The following is an 18,541-nucleotide window of genomic DNA, read 5'->3' as shown; positions in this document are numbered from 1 at the left end:
GAGCTTAGAGAAACAGACTCTGAGTCCTGAGAAGGCACGTTGTACAGATTATATGACGTTTTGTATAGTTGTAATTTAGGTGACAGAGAGGTAAGTTCCTGCTGTGCCTTGGGCTCTCCTTAAAGCAGTTTGTGAGGCAGTGTTGTCTGCCCAAGAATGCAGGTAGTATGTTGATCTGGAATAAAAGATGACACTACATGAATTGTTAGTGCGTCTGATATCCCCCCACAGGTAGAAAAGTATCCCATGTGTTAAAAAATAAAACAAAAAAAGACCCAAAACAATGCAAACACCCATCCCCCCCACCAAACAAACATGAAAATAGTATTTTATAAGAGTTGCTGCTGGAAACTGCTGACACTTGGCTGTCAAAACCCATAAACATTCCTTTTTCCCTCATTTACTAGAAATAAGAAAGTCCTACAGAGCATTTCACATTTTGATGGACATAGTAGTTCTCAGAGGGATAACATTCCACCACTCAGATCTGGCATAATTTCCCTAAAGCTCTTGTTTGCATATTAATTATTTGCTTGTGACAGCTACTTTTCAGAATAGTGAAGTTCTAGTAGATCTTTAGCAATATATATATATTTCAATGGTTCCTTTTCCCCCTGTTTCTCTTGCATTCTTTCTATATTTGTGAAAGAGGTTGCTAAATGAGCTATAATGTGCTGTAATTGTGTCTATCCAAACCAGTGTGGTATTTAGTTATTAGTTATGCAGTTGTTTAAGTTTACAGTGTTTTGGGGTCTGTTTTGGGGGAGAGACATCTCTTAATGCCTCAAAACCCACTAGGGAGTCTGTTGCAGATCAGGCCGGGCTTTTTTATTATTTCCACTGATTGCTTTAGACATAATTCTGTCTTATTTTCAGTAGTATTTTTGTAAAAGCTTTTCCCTTTTCACTCAACACTAGCACAGCCTGTAAAAATGAATTAGAATGAGGAGTTTGACATAGAGGAGTAGAGCCTTGAGTTGTGCAGAACTTCTAAATAAGTAGTAGTGACATGATTAAACACTAACATTTGAGTTGGTATTGCTAGAATTTGTAATCAGGCTACAAAGCAGGCTGTCACAGAGAAGAACTTCAGCACTGTTGAAGCTGATAGTGCTCATGACAGTAACATTTAGCCCAGATGTTGTTCTGTAGAGACTGAAACCCTTTTTCCTCTATTCATCTGGGTAGCCTGGATGCTCATGAAATGATGTTGTGTCACTTCCAAGTCTATTAATGTCTATTAATGAAGTGCACAGAAATCTGGTTTTTGGAAAGTAAGTGGGTACAGCTCTGTCTGAAGGGCAGGGTGATGACACCCCACAAAGGGTGATGACAAAGGGCTGTGCCCATCCACGTTGGCTCTTGGACTTTGTGTCTCCCAGGGATCCCTGAGGTTTGCTGACACCAGCACTCCTGGTACCAGCACTGCTTTACAGCCTCACTGCCAGGACCTTCCAAATCTTAGTTTGCTTTGAATTTTCAGATAATTAATCAAAACTAGAAATATTTGGGAGTGCCAAGAAGGGATGTGGCCTTAACTGGAGAGAAACTCGTTCCTCTTCAGAAGCAGAAACAAAATTCTTCTGTTATAGACAGTAAAACTAGAGAGAACTTAATGACATCTTCAATATTATTGCCCATTCTCTTGATCCTATATTTAATGAGAAAGTGGGACCAGTGATTCCCTCCTTTCTGACAAGCCATCCCATATAATTGCAAAAGACACTCCTTTTGCCCTGACACCTGCTAATACTCTGCTATAGGGATTCCTCATCATCGCACTCTACATTGATCAAATGCAGTTTTGGTTTCTTTAACATCAGTGTCAAAAGCATTTTTATTGTTGAGCCTTCTGTCTCTTTCCATTTTTCTCCCTTTTTGCTTCTTAAAAAAAAATTAAATAAAAGAGGAAGAAAGATTGGATCCAATTTTCATCGGACTAACATCAGCCTGAAGATATTTTCATCAGTTCTTGGCAGATCCTAGATGGACTGTGTAATAATGAATGCCTTTTCATGATTGTTTTTCTCATGCTTAAGTTCATTTTCTGTGAGCACTATATGAAGTAATTTTAAGCTTTTAATTGTTTATGATATTTGGCACTTCCAGACTCTGGGAATCTGTTTCTGTATCTGTGAAAGAGAATTATTAAGCACCAGAGAAAAATGCCATGCTACTTGCTGTTATGCTGAGGAAGACCTGCCAAATCTTGCAGTATTTGTGCATGCTCTAGAGGTGGTAAGATGGGAAGCTTGCAGAGCTAATAATAGCAGCAGCTTTGTGGCTAGAGGCCTCATAATTGTAACTCCATGATGACAGTCTAATTCAAAACATGATGAAATCCATACTTTTATCTATTCCTGTGGGTCTTGGGTCAGTCCTTACAAATCAGAGCTGGAAATAAAACTTGGATGTTTTTGCACAAGACGAAAAGATCCTTTCATTGCAGGTGCAGGCAGGTTTCTTTCAGCGTTTGTCAGGGTAAGGTTTTCAATATATTCACAATATGTCTAAATATAGCATCCCCTGATCTTTAAGTCTCATGCAGTGCTGGCATGCAAGTCCAAAATGTGGTTGCTAATATATCATTCCTGCCTTGCCCTGTGTTCTCTTTCTGGCAGTGTCAGGAGAGGCAAAGGACATGATTTACCATGACTTGGCAGCAGCACTGTTCTGGTGGGGTTTGTGAACAACCAACAGTGGGCTGTTCATGACAAGAACAACTACAGAGAGTGGACCACACAGAAGAGCACCTCTACCATGGAGAATGGCTTGGAGAAGTGGGATTGTTCAGCCTGGAGAAGTAAAGAGTCAGGGTAACCTAACTGTAGCCTTCCAGTACCTGAAGGGAGCCTACAAGAATGATAGAGAGGGACTTCTTACAAGAGCCTGTAGTGACAGGACTAGGGGAATAGATTCAAACTGCAAGTTTGAAGTCTGGGTTTAGATTAGACAATAGGAAAAAGTCCTTCATTGTGAGGGTTGCCAGAGAGGTTGTGGCTGCCCCATTCCTGGAAGCATTCAAGTCCAGGCTGGATGGAGCTCTGAGCAACCTGGCCTAGTGGAAGGTGTCTCTGCCCATGGCAGAGGTTTGAACTGGATGATCTTAAAGGTCCCTTTCAACCCAAACCATTCTATGGTTCTATTATTCTATGAAACTTAGTCTTGAATCAAAAATTGAAGCAATGTTTCATCGAGATTTCATGATGGATTCTTTACTGCCATCAAATTGGGTGTTTTTCTAAGAGATGCAATCTAGTGATAACAAGATTCCTCCCAGGCAATGCCCCTTCTGAGCAATCCTATAGACTGCCTTATACCTGGGAGTCACATTACCATCTGTTCTCCTGGTCTTTTCATAAAGAAATTATGAAAGTCATATTCACAAATAATGCCCATGCTCCATTATTTAACTGATGCTTGGGTTTCAGTGCTAAGCACAGTAAAATCCTTGTAACAGTTGCTGGGCACATTTGACAACCAAGTTTTCAGTTATGTCTACCTCATTTTTTAAATACTTTTAAAAACATTGATTCCAGAAACACAATTTGAAAATTCTATGATGATTCAGAAGAGGCAGAGTTTTTACCAAAGTCACTTAAGACTTCATCTTCACAACTAGGTAATACTGAGGAAAGGAAAAAGTGCTTGGTGTAACCTTATCTTTCTTGGACAGCACCCATGCACAGACAGGAATATGGTCACAGAGAGCATTTTGTCATAGATCTGTGGGGACATAGGGGAACAGGAGTGCACCAGAACATATCAGTGCATTTCTTCCCTTGTGCATTTTCCAAAAAATAAAAGTGTTATTGATTCATCATCACTGCATGCCTTGGTTAAATGTTTATATGATTGCAAGAATCTGTGCCTAACAGGGCTATTTTTTAAGGTTTTGGCAAATCTAGGCTAGTATCTCCACAATACTCCAACTTCTGGCAGCTTGGGCAGCTTCCCTGTGGAGGTTTAAGATTCAGCACCTTTTTAACAAAAGCAGAATTATGAAATGAGATTTGAGATTGGCTGTATGAAATACACAGCTTCAGCTGGTGCTTAAATTTCATGTTATTTAATCTTAGTTCAGGTTCTTTGTCATCTTTTGGTTTTGACATAAAAATGCTTCCACTAGGTTTTTCTCTGTGGGACCTGTGAGCTTAGGTCTTGAAGAGTGCAATGTTATGGAGAACTGCATAACTTGTGAAGTCCCTTGTGTTTGAGCAGTTTATATGATACACAGGCTAGGAGATTTTGAGGGTATAAAGCTCTGTCCCTTCCCAGACAGACATGAGTGCTTTGTATATCTGTAGCCCTATCAAATTCCATATGAAAATTTCTGAGTGGATCCAGACTTTTCTTCCTTATAACAAATGAAATCTATTTTCTTTTCCTTTGTATTCTTACTGCTTGTAGGAGCAGGTGTGCATCCATTGGCATACCAACCAGATTTTCTGAATAACTTGGCTGCTGCTGAAGATGAACCACTTAAAGACTGTGTTTTCCTTAGCATTTGTAAGAAAAGAGTCCATTTTAAAGTTATGTGTATTTTTAAGAACTTGCATTTAATCTTAAGAAAAGACAGAAAGAAATCCAAAATGGAGTTAACTATTTTCAATTACTACTGAGTTTTGCATAGCTATAATATTTTTGCTTACTACATAAATATGGAGCTGTCTGGAGAAAATATGGCATTGGGGAACTTGCAAAAAAGGAGACAAATGACAGCTTTGCCTGAGCTTCCCAAAGAGAAGTTGCTCTCTGACAGCTGTTTCTCCAGTGTCAGTCACTGTCACAGTGTCACTGTCTCCTGACTCCAGGAGTCAGTTAGAAGGAGCCAACCCACAGCCCTGTTAACTACATCTGGCACAGATGTTGATGTCTACAGCTAATATACAAACTCCAGGAGAGGGAAGGTTTGGGGACACAGAATTTTGCAGGGACAAACTGACCTGGCTTGGTCAGGTAGCTGCCTTAGTTTGCAGGGCTTTGTGTCCCCAGAGCCAGTCTCAGGATGCTGCTGGAATGACCCCCTGAGACCCTTCCTGGCATCACTGGGCTCCAGCAGAGTGAGCAGGGCAGCTGCCCTAACACTGGGCTGACACTCATCCCTCAGGTAAAGTGGGAGGCTGCCAGTGTGTGGGAAGCCATTAGCCTGCAGGATTGCATTGAATTCCCTTCCCTGTGAGTGCTATTCTCTCACTTCTAAGGATTCTGCTGCTTTGTCCACTCTCTACTGAGCTCATTGCAGAGTGAGTTTCCTGGAGGGAAGAAAAAAAAAGACTGTCAAGTACCCTGTTTTCTTATTCTTATCTCATATTTAGTTTCCTAATTGCAGCTTGGAAATAAAATATCCTTCCTGCTAATTTTATTCTTTTGTGTTTAGGAAATGCTGCCAAGTCTGACAACTTCTTCCTTCCAAAGACACGCTGTTAAGATGTTTTTTTCCCTGCTCCACAATGACAAAGAAGCATTGCAGTCTGGAGAAACATTCATTTTGTGTGTGCCAGTGAAGAAGTGCTTATTAACTTTAGTTTAATTTAAATTTGTCTGCAACAGAGGGATGGGTTTATTTACACGTTTCCTAATAATGATTTGAATCTCAAAGTTATTTCTGCATTGAAGTGTAAGATCTTTGAGTGGATTTTCCCAGAAACAGCTAAAGGGATTAGGTATCAATGTTCAATAGAAGTTGGGGGCTGCATCTTTTACCCTCTGTATTGCAAAATTCAGCTTTGGGGACCTCTAATTTTCAAGCAAGACTACTTGCTGGTTCTTCATTAGTGCGGGAGTGGAGTTTTTGGGTTTGCTTGAAAAAAATCGATACTAATGTAAAATGCACTGAGTTTTTGAGGAGAATGTGTTTCCATCACATAAAAGGAAGAAACCTTTCTTGCTACAGGATGGGACATTGTGTGGCTTTTATCAGTACTGTGGGATCCTTGGGCTGCTCCTATGGAGATTGCTTAGCCTAGAGGCTCAGGAATATATAATTAGTGTATAGATGGAAAATTAATGCTATTTTGTGCAAAAGTGTACTCTTTTGCATACAAGAGAGAATCAAGGCATGAAGCTCTACAAGTTTCTGAGGTAATCGAGCCATGAGCAGCTTCCCCATGTCTTGCTGAGCCCATCTCCCATTGTGCCCCTGGCTTTGGGACTGACTCAGGCTTTGCATCCTGAAAGTGCACCCTGCTTCTAGAAGAACAGGAGGGAGGAAGGGAGGGCAATAAGCACTTTAAAAACTACTGTCAGAGAGTCCAGAGCAGTCTGTGCTGTACTGGCACCACGAGTGCCAAGCTAAAATATCAGATCATTTGCAGTGAGTGAGCTCTGAGCTGAGACTGATGGGAATGGCTCTGTAATATTAGAAACTTGGTGCTAAACCACAGAGTCCAGAAAACAAATACAAGAAGTCACTTTTAAACACAAAATAGAACAAGTATCTTTCTGGGATCATTATATTTACAATGGCTCTGCCTTGCTGACCTGTCAGACCTGGAGAAGTATTTTTCTTCTGGTTTTCTTTCTTTCTGGTGTTATAAGACAGAAGGTGTCTGCTCTTAAATAATGAAATAAACCATGTTCCACACAACCTGAGACATTTGAAAGCGTTGCTATAAATGTGCAGAGGTTGTGCACTTCTCAGTTGGAATTATTTGAAAGAACCTATTTTTTCTCCAACTTTTCGCCTTAACAAAAGTGCGGTTAATGACGGAGTGTAATCTCTTTCCCCCCGTAGATTGTGTTCCGGAAAATCAGCGACGTCAAGCGGGAGGAAGAGGAGAGGATGAAGAGGAAGAACGAGGCTCCTCTGATTCTACCCCCGGACCACCCGGTGCGGCGGCTGTTCCAGAGGTTCCGGCAGCAGAAGGAGGCGCGGCTGGCGGCCGAGCGGGGCCGCGACGCGGACGAGCCGGACGTGGAGAAGGGCAATGCCGGCGGGGAGCAGTCGTCCGGCCGCGCCGTGGTCAAGGCCAGCGTGGTGACGGTGCGGGAGAGCCCGGCCACCCCCGTGTCCCTGCAGGCCGCCGCCGCCGCCGCCGACCAGGCCAAGCTGCAGGCGCCGCCGGCCGAGCACGCGGCCTGCAGGGCGGCCGGCGACCACCCCCGGCGCAAGGGCTGGGCCAAGTTCAAGGAGGCCTGCGGCAAAGGGGAGGACTGGAACAAGGTCTCCAAGGCAGAGTCCATGGAGACTTTGCCCGAGAGAACTAAAGCTTCGGGAGAAGCTACCTTGAAGAAGACGGACTCTTGCGACAGCGGCATTACGAAAAGCGACTTGCGCTTGGATAACGCCGGGGAGACGAGGAGCCCGCAGGACCACAGCCCGGTCCTCACCGAGGTCAAGCACTCCTTCTATCCCATCCCAGAACAGACTCTTCAGGCCACCATGCTAGAAGTGAAACACGAGTTGAAAGAGGACATCAAGGCTTTAAACACAAAAATGACCAATATAGAAAATCAGCTAGCTGAGATACTTAGGATATTAACCTCGAGAAGAAGCTCCCAGTCGCCACAGGAGTTGTTTGAAATATCAAGGCCCCAGTCTCCAGAATCAGAAAAAGACGTGTTTGGAGCTAGCTGAGGTGTTTCTTTTTAAAAACAAACAAACCAACAAACAAAAGAAACAGCCCCCTAACACTTTACATTTAATCTTTCTTGAAAACGAGTGAGGGACCCGTTCACAAAGCATGTTCCCTCTGTCTAAAAAGGTATGGTAACAGGAATTGCAACCTCATGTCAAGATGGCAGCTGACTTTGAAGCCTTTTTGACAGCAAGGGTACAGTTTCTAAAGTTTTTCTTTTCACCCTTTGTCCTCATTTCCCCCCACCCCCCAACCCCCTTCTCTCCCTGGGGATGTTGGAATAAGAATTCTGGCAGCAGCAGCCATCCCTGTGAGCCCCAGGTGATCTCTGAGGTTTTTGAAGCATGCCTTATGTCCTTAGCTCGGGTTATGCCTATATGAATAAGCACTTGCCAGGGTGCTTATATTTTCAGTGTTTGGTGGGTTGTTTGTTTTTTTGTTCTGTTGCTGCTGTCACTGTCTCAGTCACCTCTACAGCATGTTGGATGCCACAGTATATTTTCATATATCTGTAATAATGCAAAGAGCAGTAGGAGACATGTATTTCATTGTGTGCTGAAGTTTCTTTTGGTTAGTCAAGGAAGGGCTAATAAGATGAAAAAATAATGGTACTTTTTATTTCAAACTGACATATCACTAAAACAATTACATTTGACAACATCTTGAAAAATACCCACGGTATTTCAGATCTGTGTATAAATGGCATCTTCCACACTGTCTTTCACTGAATCGAGGATATGTTTTTTCCAAAACTTTTTGTGCTTTGAAAAGACTTATCTTCTGTTTCAGATGTCTTTCAACATTTGATACTCTTGCTTTCAGCTCCAGCTGCTGGAGGTTTGGATGTGCAGTGTACCTGGGAGCAGCCCAAGGCACAACATATTTAAAACATCACTAACAGGTCCTGCAGATTTTCATCCTGATGAAAATATACTGTGGCATTTATGTCCTGTTCTGCTATGAATCTGCTCTTTTAATTCTTGTTAAATTATTATTCAGAAGTTTCTGTTTTGATAATGTTCATTGTAGCCAAAGGCTTTCATAGAATTTTTAACAATTTAGGATGGTGGCATTTTCCTCTACATCCAGATGTATTGTTCCTGATCTAATCTAGCTTGGAAGCAAATGGATAGTAGAGGTAGAAATACAGTGCTCACTGTATGCAAGTGCTATTGTAGCAAGGAAACAGAGAGATCCGCTTCTTAAAGAAGGAGATGTTTCCAAAACTTATATTTTCATAACTTTTTTTCAGAGGAAGATTGAAGCACTTTACCAAAACTGTTCTTCATTATTCATGTAGGGTAGCATAGATGGTGTCATGACTTGTGTTCTCACCTTGGGATACAGGTGTATATTCACAATATATTCACTCCACTGATCTGGTATGTTCACTGCTCAACAGTAGCTTAGATCTCAGAAGCATGGTACCATACCACACCTTAAGGGGTTTTCATTTTTAATGGCAATAGGTCTTAACGCTGTGTGTGTTAAGTATCATTCTTTTTGCTTGGTACTAAGTCATTTACAAAGAAACACAGGATTTTTTGGGGGAAGATTTTAGTTCATGTTAAGTACAGAAGAGGCAAGGCAAGGAACACGATCAATTTTAATGATTCCTGCTGGCCTGATGCTTGCACAGTGCAATGCAGAACTGTGTCAGACATCCCTGGGGAGCTGGGACATCCACTGATGACTGGCACAGTGGTGAGGCCGTGCTGTGCAAAGCTCCCAGCTCAGGTCCTGCTGTCACAGTGGTTTTTTGTACCTGTTGCTGCAGTAACTGCCCCTGCTCTCAAAGATAACAATTATTCCAAGCACATCACCACTAAGTCCAAAGGTTGGTTTAGGATTGGCTTTCACTGTCTAACTCCTTGGTTTGGTATGGAAGTGCCCACAGATTGTGAATTCATACCCAAGGATTGAAATACTCCTGAGAAACAACTCTTGGGTTCAAATCTGTAGGTTACCTTCTTTCCTCCCACAAGAAAAGGCAAGCAGGGAGGTGAGTTGCTCTGAAACCAGGAAGCTACTTCCTTAACTTATTTCTGGTTCCATGTTTAGGTTTTTCCAGTGGCACCTGGTGTCTTTTACAGCTGCTCCCTGCAGACCTGCAGTGCTGAGGAAGGTGCTCTCTGACCAAAGCCATGCTGTTTGTGTTTGGTGCTTTAATTGCTGTAAGTGGCAGCAGTTACCTGCAACAGCAATGGCATAGCTGCCACAGAAACCCATCCATCCACAGTTTCTGTGAGAAACTCTGTTATGATTTTTTTTTTCTTTCTAGTTTTCTTAGTAATTACCACCTAAGTAAACCCCAGGTGTACTGATACACAAGGATTTGTAATTGATTACCAAAAGTTTCAGCAAGTGTTTAGAGACTGCCTTGGAACTCAGTTTCCTGATCCAGGCAAATTCCTCACCAGCATGATATTCATGACACTTTTTTTTCATAACATCTTTGAAAGGCTGAAAGTCTTAGCAAGTCCTTTATGTAAGTGTCACCCATTTACCTGCAGTTAGATAAACATGGACATGGGCTTATCCCAGGTGGACAAGGGAGGAAATGTTTACAGTCTCCCAAGTATGTGCCTAGTATTTCCAGAATTGCAGTGCAGATCTAAAATTAAACATGCAGTTGCAGGTTTCCTGCCCCTTTGTTGCTGATACTGAATTGGTGTTTCTCAGTGATATTTTTGTGTGCCCTCAGGGATATGTTAAAGGTGATTCTGCTGTTGTTGATTGCCCAGCTTGGAACCAGCCCCAGAAGCCCCCTAACTGTAATAATTACCCAGGCTCTGAACAAAGGCAGACAAGTCCCCATTTTCTGGGGATGCTCCTTGTGTAGCCTGATGCTCAGAATGATACCAAATTCCTCCTTATCCTGTATAACAGTGGTTGGGTGCACCCAGTCCCTTTCTAAGGCTTTTTTTCAGGCTCTTACAACAGCCTATAAAGACATTTATTGACATTTATTATTTTTAAAACCTTCAAAGATTGTAGCACACTCTTGAAGCCCACTTAAAATTTAATGTCTTTGAAGATTATAGCCAAATTTAATTTTGTTATGGTCATGAAATGGCAGAGAAACTCTGCTTGCTCCTTACAATGACTTCTTCAGGGTGTCTGTTCCAGGTGAGTCTGACAGCAGTCAGTGTCAGACCTGTACAGCTGTAACTGAGATTAGCCCATTTTTATGAACTGTCAGGCACTAAAACTGATTGTAGGATAGTTCATCGTCCCTCAGCAACCTGTATTTGTTGTAAGAGAATTTGAAAAAAAAATACTATCTAGAATGAGTTTTGGTGTTTGGATTCTCCAGACTATTGGGAGCTTAAAAAATGAACAGATCCATTCCCACTCCTTTGAATCCCAGACTAATCTGAACCTGTGCAATTGTGCTCAGGCTCTGCTGATGCAGCACTTTTTCTTTAAAGGTGGCTGAAAGCCCCTGTGTTACAAAATCCATCTTTTTCCACTGAGCCTTACACTCAGACAGATGCCTATGGCTCGATGGCATGTGGACCCATGATAATTGTTATTAGTTCTTTGATTTTATTTGTCAGCTTTTCCTTTTTCTCTTGTTCCTCTCTATGTTGGTTAAGCCTTTTCACTTAAATTATTTTCCAGCTTAGAACTGAAGGATGTCTCAAAATAAGACTCTGCCCCTTCACAAGTAAATGCTCGTAGACAGTATAAAGAAAAAATCCAAACAAAAACCTAAGCCTCAGTTTTAACTGTGTTCTGGCATAGTGCTTCTGCAATTTAACAACCTGCTAAATGACCTGCACAATTCTAAAAGAGATGATGTGTTGCATTTTGACTCTATTGTCTAATTAAATTCAGCCAAAGCAAGGTAGGTGAAGGAAGGTGTTATGATTTGGTCAAATGGGAACTTCTGAAAGTTCATGCTTAAATGGTTACAAAGAATACAAATACACAGCACATGAAAAAGGATTAAAAAAGCAAACCCCAGCCCTCACCCCTACCTTATTCAGATACATTTACTTCTGTCTGGTATTACAAGTATACTTTTGAAAACACCATTCTTCCTTTAAATCTCTTCCACAGTTCTGCCCTGAATCCCAGCGAACACCCCGTTTAACAGCTTCGAAGGCGATGTTCTGTTTCTACAGTACTTCCCTTTAATGAACTGAACAAGATACTTACTGTGACTATCTGGTGATATATTTTCAATCACTCTTAACCAATCTGTGAAAAAATTTACTACATAATTTGTCTTTACTATATAAACAACAATGTGTATGATTACGCTTGTGCAGATGCGTGTACATACACACATATATATATAATATCTATGTATAGATAAGTCTATGGATTGCATTTCTGTTAAATAAAAGCACATTCCTCATTGATTCCAGTCCAAGAAGGGAGCTTAAATCTTCCCAGTAGACATCCACTGAGTGTCCTGTTAGTGTCTTGTTTGTTAACTGTTGAACCTTTTAAGGCCATGATTTTTGATTTTTCTAGCTGGCCTCAGTACTGTGAGTCAGGTAAACAGTGTGACTGAGAGAAGATCTGGTGAGGGTCATGATAGTCAGGAAAGAGAAATGCATGTGAAATGTGAAACATGCTGTATCCTGGTTGGTGGGGATAAGGCTCATAAGCTGGTGTTTCTTGCTCACAGTATCTCTGAAGCCAAGCTGCCCTGGTAGTGTTTCTCATGGCTTTTCCTGCAAGAGAGATGGTGGAATAGATGGATTTATTTTTTTCTGGTACCAGGGGCTGTCTCAAAGGTGCTGAGCCTATCCTTCTTCTCATGGGCAGCATAACACATGGTTGCTGCACCTCTGCTTTCTTGTCCTGGTGTTAGGTGGTAAAAAGCATCTTCTACTGAATTTTTCATTTCCACATAGTCTTCTGTGGGTGTATTGGCAATAACAAAGTCTGTGTTTTCGCTGCACTTGTGATACATCAAGACAAACCTTTTAGAGAGAGTCCCATGCAGGGGAAGCTCCGGAATTTGAAGTGAGGCACAGTAGGATACTGTATCCTCCAATCTGACATCATTTTGACCACATTGTTGTGGGAAGCATTGATTCAATTAAATAAAAATAAAGCTTTTTTTTGCAATAAGATATATCCAGCATTTAGCCTTAAGACCCTTCCATGAGTGATATAATTCAAACTGTGATTCCATTCTTCTTCCTTCTTAATGTTCTGTAGTATTTACAGTGTTGCCTAAAGATGAAGCACTTTGATTAGCTTTCTAAATCTAATGGAAATGACTTGCTGGTAATCACATTTCTTTCTCCACTTATTGCCTTCTTATTAGGATAATTAATTACTCCAATTGCCCTCTCCCCTCATAAAACAAAGAGAGATAGCTATTGTCTAAACACTTTTGTCTATCAGGGAGCCAACCCATCATATTGCAAAAGTGTTGGTTTCAGAGACTTTTTCTTACAGATCAACAAAGTTAATGTGAATTTACCTGCAACTGTAATTTGTTTCAAGCTGATTGTTGAGTGTTGTGTAAACATATTTGATGTGTAATCCCAGAACATCTCTGTAACTGGATCCAAATGCCTAATATTAACAAAACAGTTTGGGGTTTTCACTAACTGTTCTGAAAGGCTCATGGGTTTTTTTCTTCTTCCCACTAAATCTGTGACCACTAACATAGAAGAAGAATAATTTTAGCTGTAGATGAAAGAAGTTCAATAATCTTGTATCAGGATGAACTGCTATATAAGGAAATACCAAGTTTTCCAATGAATGTGTTATATTATTGTAGCTACATACAATCAATATTTGTACATCTGTTGGAGACCTGTCTGCGTTTCAATATTTAGCCACCACTGCATGGACACTTGATTGATATGCAGTTAATGCAGTTGCTTTGGCGCTTCTCAATGTACTTCACTTGTTTTTATCCTTTCAGAAATCCACCAAATACTCTCAGTTCTTTTTCTTTGCATTTGTCACTTTGTTCAATGAAGCATGACTAGAAACAGAGAATGAGTAGATACTATTTTTGTGGTCAGCAAAGCAGCTGCCAGTAGATAGACGGTGTGTGTATGTATACGCACTGTCTGGGAATGTTTCAGATTCAAATGCAGCCACCTCCATTAATGATATCCCTAGTCAACATTTTTAAACAAGCACAAATAATATTTGTAAAAAAAGAAGTTTAATTTTATTTATTATAGTAATAAACTATTTTATACATTACAGTTGCCTTGGTGTGCTTTTCTCTGTGTCGAATATGTGCTCCTAAGACCAACAAGGTAGTTTTAAATTTCTTTCTGGAACTTCTGGCTAGCAGTTTTGTTGCTGTTGGTTTGTACCTCAAGTAATATCAGTGGAGCAGTGGGATATTATTGCTTTGGTTGGAAATTATTCAGGTTGTTTTTTTTCAGTTTTCTTTCTGCTGTGTATCAGTGCAAAGAGATTCACATTTCCAGGCTCACTGTAAACTAAACTCAGGTGCTTTGTGAACTGAATATCCTGATATCCCAGGCAGTGTCCTGTGCTGTGGACCTCAGTCTAGCCCAGGTATCTGCTGAGCAAAGAGATCACCAGAGGACTGGCTGTGACCTGTCTGAAATGATCATCCCATATCCTGAAGGTACACGTGTCTGTAGTTGGTTTGTGTTTTAGACTATGTTCACCACTGCAGTATCTGGGAACTTTTACAAAACTTGTGGAACCAGAGATCAAAGAACCGTCTGCTTTCCTGTCATCTGCTGCAGAAGAGAGTGACCTCACCATGGACCTACACAAAGGTGAACCCCACAGAGGAAGCCCCTGGCAGTGACACTGCTGCAACAGGCAGCAATGAATATTATTTTGTTGGCTACCTCAGCAAAGGAATCAATAGGTAGAGGTCATGGGAATGGGGGATCCTTTCAGATCAGGATGGACACATGTGACAGGATCACAGTAAGCAGTCATTCCTGCAGGCCAGAAGGAAGTTTATGCAAAGTTTTAGTCTTCAGGATGTCAGCCTGGACCCTGTGAGCTTTACAGCCATTTCTGTGGTTCATTCTCCGTCCTCTCACCCAAGGATCTGGTGAATGTGGCTGTCACCTATATTAAGACATGCCATGGGATTGTCAATCTCATCTCCAAAAGAACAGCAATAAGGCATAAGCTTTCAGACTGCCATGCTGGGGTGGAACTGTATGGAGAGCAGCCAAGGAGCACAATGAGGAGCTATTTTTAACACCATTTCTGCATCCACTGTCACATGGGGTGTGACAGGATCTCTCGTCACTCACATAATTTCTCTGGCCAGCATGAAAATCCAGCTTTCTTTTGCATGATGTTATACAGTGTCCTTACTAGAAAAGGGAAAATTACCATAGTGAAGGCATGTACTTTCACTTGGTGTTTTGTTTTTTAGGTCTCTAGAGGCTGTTGTGCTTATTTTCTGAAGTTTTTGTTATTTTCTTTGCTCCTGCATTCTTCAGCCTCCCTGGTAGTGCTCCAAGCTTCAGTGAGCACAGGAGGGGTAGCACTGGCCACATAATGTTCCCTATCAGAGTCTCTTTCCCTTCAGCAGCCCCACACATTTCAAACCAAAGGTAATTAACTACAGCACTTTTTGCCCAGGTTTGCATGCCAGATTGCAAAGGCTCATGTTCTCCAGGCTGCCTGTCAGCCCTGTGCTCAGCTGGGCAGCAGCAGCCCCAGCAGCTGTGAGCAGCCTCGGGCCCGCCTGCACCAGCCCCTGCTCCTCATCCCCTCCACCTGAGAGCACTTTCACAGCAGGCACAGAATGTTCCTAAAGCATGGGGAGTGTGCTGTGGCTTCTGATTTTTCTCAGGAATAGCTGCAGGTATTGTTCTGTTGGTGATGAATTAGTGTGTAGCTGCTGGAGAGCCCTGCCAGGCACATGGGGTCTTTACCCAGCTGGATGTGTGGCCCTGGGGCAGCAGCAGGAGCTGCTGGGGGCAGTCAGCAGTGCATCAGCTTGTGGGGAGGTGAGTGCTGCCTGCACAGTTTTAAGTTCTGCATTTGGTAATGGAGGCTCTTTAGTTCTCTGTGGTGCATTTTAGTGTTTGTGTCAAAGTCAGAAGCACTCTGTCTCTGGTGCTTTTTGCAATGGAGTAAAGACAGCCAGGATGAACCAGCTCTTCTGTGCTGTGACAGCCAGTGGGACTGAACTGCAGCAAATCCCTCCCCCTCACACGTGTGCTGTAGCAATGGTTGGAAACATCAAACCTGTTCCTGTTCAGTGTATCCCAGCAGTGTGTGTGCCTGGAGCAGGGCAATGCTCAGGACACCCCACCAAAGCTTGGGGACAGCCTTGAGCCCCCCTCACCCAGTGGGAAGTGGCTGCTGCACCCCAGCACTGAGGCTGAGTAGCAGCTCTCTGTGCTTGCCTTCTGCTCCAGGAGTTAGGCTGGTTAGTAAGCCTGTGTATCCAACCAGAAAATGCTGGGAAGGATGCTGTGTTGCTATGGTATTTATTGCTGCCAGTGGTGTCAGGGGTTTAATTCAACACACATATAAAGAATCTCAGCCAATACAAGGATTTTTCACCTAGAAGACTGAGTCTGTGCTTCTTTCATTCTAATTCACCACAACTTCTGTGTTGGTATGTAGCAGCTGGGGGAACTAACCTGTCCTGTTCTTGAAAGACAGGATGAATAAAAACCTGTAAGAAATCCAAAAAAGGCATTAGGGAAAGTGAACTCCTGAAGACTGTCAGAAGTAGCTACCAAGATGCCCATGAACAGCTGTATCTGTAAAATATATGTGCTCAAGCCTTGTCTTTTTGCTTTTTTTTTTCTTTCCTTTTCTATTCCTGTTTTCCCTTTCCTTATTAAGTTCAAGTCCTTATGAATCACAGCCACATTCAAATTTAAGCTGCTCCATGACACAGGTGTAGGTTTAAAACAAGCTTAACTTTGGCAGCTCCATCCATCATTACCAGTTCTGAAGCTTTCTCCCTGCAGCCCCACTTTAAGTACTTATGAAGGCAGGAGTGTCTGAGAAACCTTGAAGAGGTTTTGGTTCTTTTAAAGCTGTGCTCACTTGCAGAGATTTTCTTGAGGATGTTTCTCTTCAGGTGGATGAGAGATGAGGTTAATGCTGTTAATTCTTACCTGGGGGAAACCCTGTAAATGTCAATGCAGTTTCTATATGCAGATTTGAGGGGGTTGTGCATTGGAATTTCCTTTCCCAATCTCCCAGCCTACAAAACTGGGGGCAGAAAGAGTGCTGCAGTATCTATTACACATGTGGATTTTCTATAAGAGGGAGATTATGGCCTCTTCTTCAAGGGCTGCCACTGGGGGGGAAATGCTAAGCAGCTGTGCCTCAGGGAGTGCATTAATAAACCTAGGAGCTACTGTGTGCTCAGCAATGGGACCAAGACAGCTCAAGAAATGGCTCCCTGCAAGGAGGGCTTAGAGAAGAGAAATAGATTGCTTTCAAAGCTCTCCAGCAATCTTTTTTGGTGAGTTTTATGGTTAAGCAGAAGGTATTTTAGAAGAACTAATGATAACAGGAAAATGTATTGAACACTCTCAGCATGAAAACTGGAAAGAAAGCTAAGATAATTCATTCGGAGCCCCAAGTCAAAATAAAGTATTTATTTTTGTTTTCCTTTAGAATGATAACACTGCCCATGCAACCTGGCTAGTGGAAGTGGACAGACAAAAATATAAAGTAAAGCCATTCAGCTGAAAGCTAAATTGGAAAAAACATTTTTCAGGAAAGTGTACAGGAAGTGTGCATGAAATACTGCATGAAATTACAATTCTGCCAACACAAATCATAAATAGCTCTGTAAAATGGGCATGGGCACCTCCCATTTGTGAGCAGCAAATAGAGCAGCTATGGCCAGGCGTGCTGGAAGGCTGCAGGCTGGCTGCTCTGACTCCAGTGTAGACCAGGGAGAAGAGTCAAAGGTCATGACAGCAAATGGAAGTAGTATATAATGTAGCTGAGGTACAGCCCTGGATACTTGTATTTGTAGCTTGAATCTGCTGCATTTCCTTTACCCAGGAAAATCTGTTACAGATGAAACCCATGTGTGTGTCATGTAAGCGCCTGAGGAAAACCTTGGAAAATGAAGTGTGAGAGGGTGGGTTTGTAGGTTACACTCATCAAGGGTGCAGACATTAGGGAGGGAGCAAGAAAGGGAAGCACAACACTGGCACAAGGGCAAATGGGACTGACTACCCAGGAGACTCCTTTGGCTGGAGGTTTTGTAGCCCTCAGGGTCACCATTTGCCTGCTGGAAGGAGCTATGGGATACTTGACATACTTTACCCTTCCTCAGTTGTCTCTGCCAGTGTCAGAGAGTGCCCTCATGTTACTGCCAGCAGCCCTAAAGTTTTAATTATTTAGTTTGAAAACCTTATGAGTATTAAAATGTCATTTTTCTTAAAATAGAAGTTTCCTCAACCAGCATGAACTAAGAGCCCCTAAGTTCAGATCCCCCAGGTACTTCAAAAGCAGTGTGCTATTTTATTTTGAATGGTTGTCATGCTTTTTAAAGCCTTACACCTATGTCAGACCTCACTCAACTTGCAGTTGTTCATGGTATCAATGATTATTGGCATAGCTGTTCAAGTCAAGGAGGATGTCTTCAGGCTCTTTGCAGGTCTCTTATTTTTACCAAGTGATGTTTGGCAGGACTTGATCAAATTGAGGGACTTTGAGAAGAATAACCCGAGTGAAGGTTGGGCAGATGGCACCAGCAGTGGTGTGTGAAGTGTGGGTCAACAGAGGTGGATCCAAGGGTAGCCTTGAGACAGGATGCCAAGAGCTGGGGAAAGGCAGAGGGGGGGTCACTGAAGTGGTCTGGAAGAAATACATGACCAAATGCAAGTTATTAGCCTATAATTTCATCATGAGTTACCACCTCAGCACAAAACTATTATCACAAGAGTAAAGAAACACATAACTATAAATTAGCAATACCATCGCTTCAAGAACTGTCTCATAAATGCTTATTTTTATCTCTGAATTATGGCTTACTATACAAT

General features: G+C 42.1%; 1 protein-coding gene across 2 annotated transcripts in view; it reads left to right on the top strand.

The window, feature by feature from the left end:
- The window catches only part of KCNH1 (potassium voltage-gated channel subfamily H member 1), a 169,175-nt gene extending 155,406 nt beyond the window's left edge, over window positions 1-13,769 (top strand). The window contains exons 11-12 of one of the 2 annotated variants that reach the window (XM_079332858.1): window positions 6,737-7,775; window positions 11,646-13,769. In XM_079332858.1, the coding sequence (XP_079188984.1) occupies window positions 6,737-7,579 (843 nt within the window). In that variant the 3' untranslated portion in view covers window positions 7,580-7,775; window positions 11,646-13,769. Of the gene's footprint in view, window positions 1-6,736; window positions 7,776-11,645 lie in introns of those variants that run through there. The other variant, XM_079332859.1, reaches the window with a different exon arrangement.
- Window positions 13,770-18,541: the final 4,772 nt, after the last annotated feature.

The sequence above is a fragment of the Erithacus rubecula genome, assembly GCF_903797595.1.
Source record: "Erithacus rubecula genome assembly, chromosome: 2".
NCBI classification, from domain to species: Eukaryota; Metazoa; Chordata; class Aves; order Passeriformes; family Muscicapidae; genus Erithacus; species Erithacus rubecula.
Note: the sequence above shows the minus strand (reverse complement) of the source record. Positions and strands in the feature narration are given on the sequence as shown.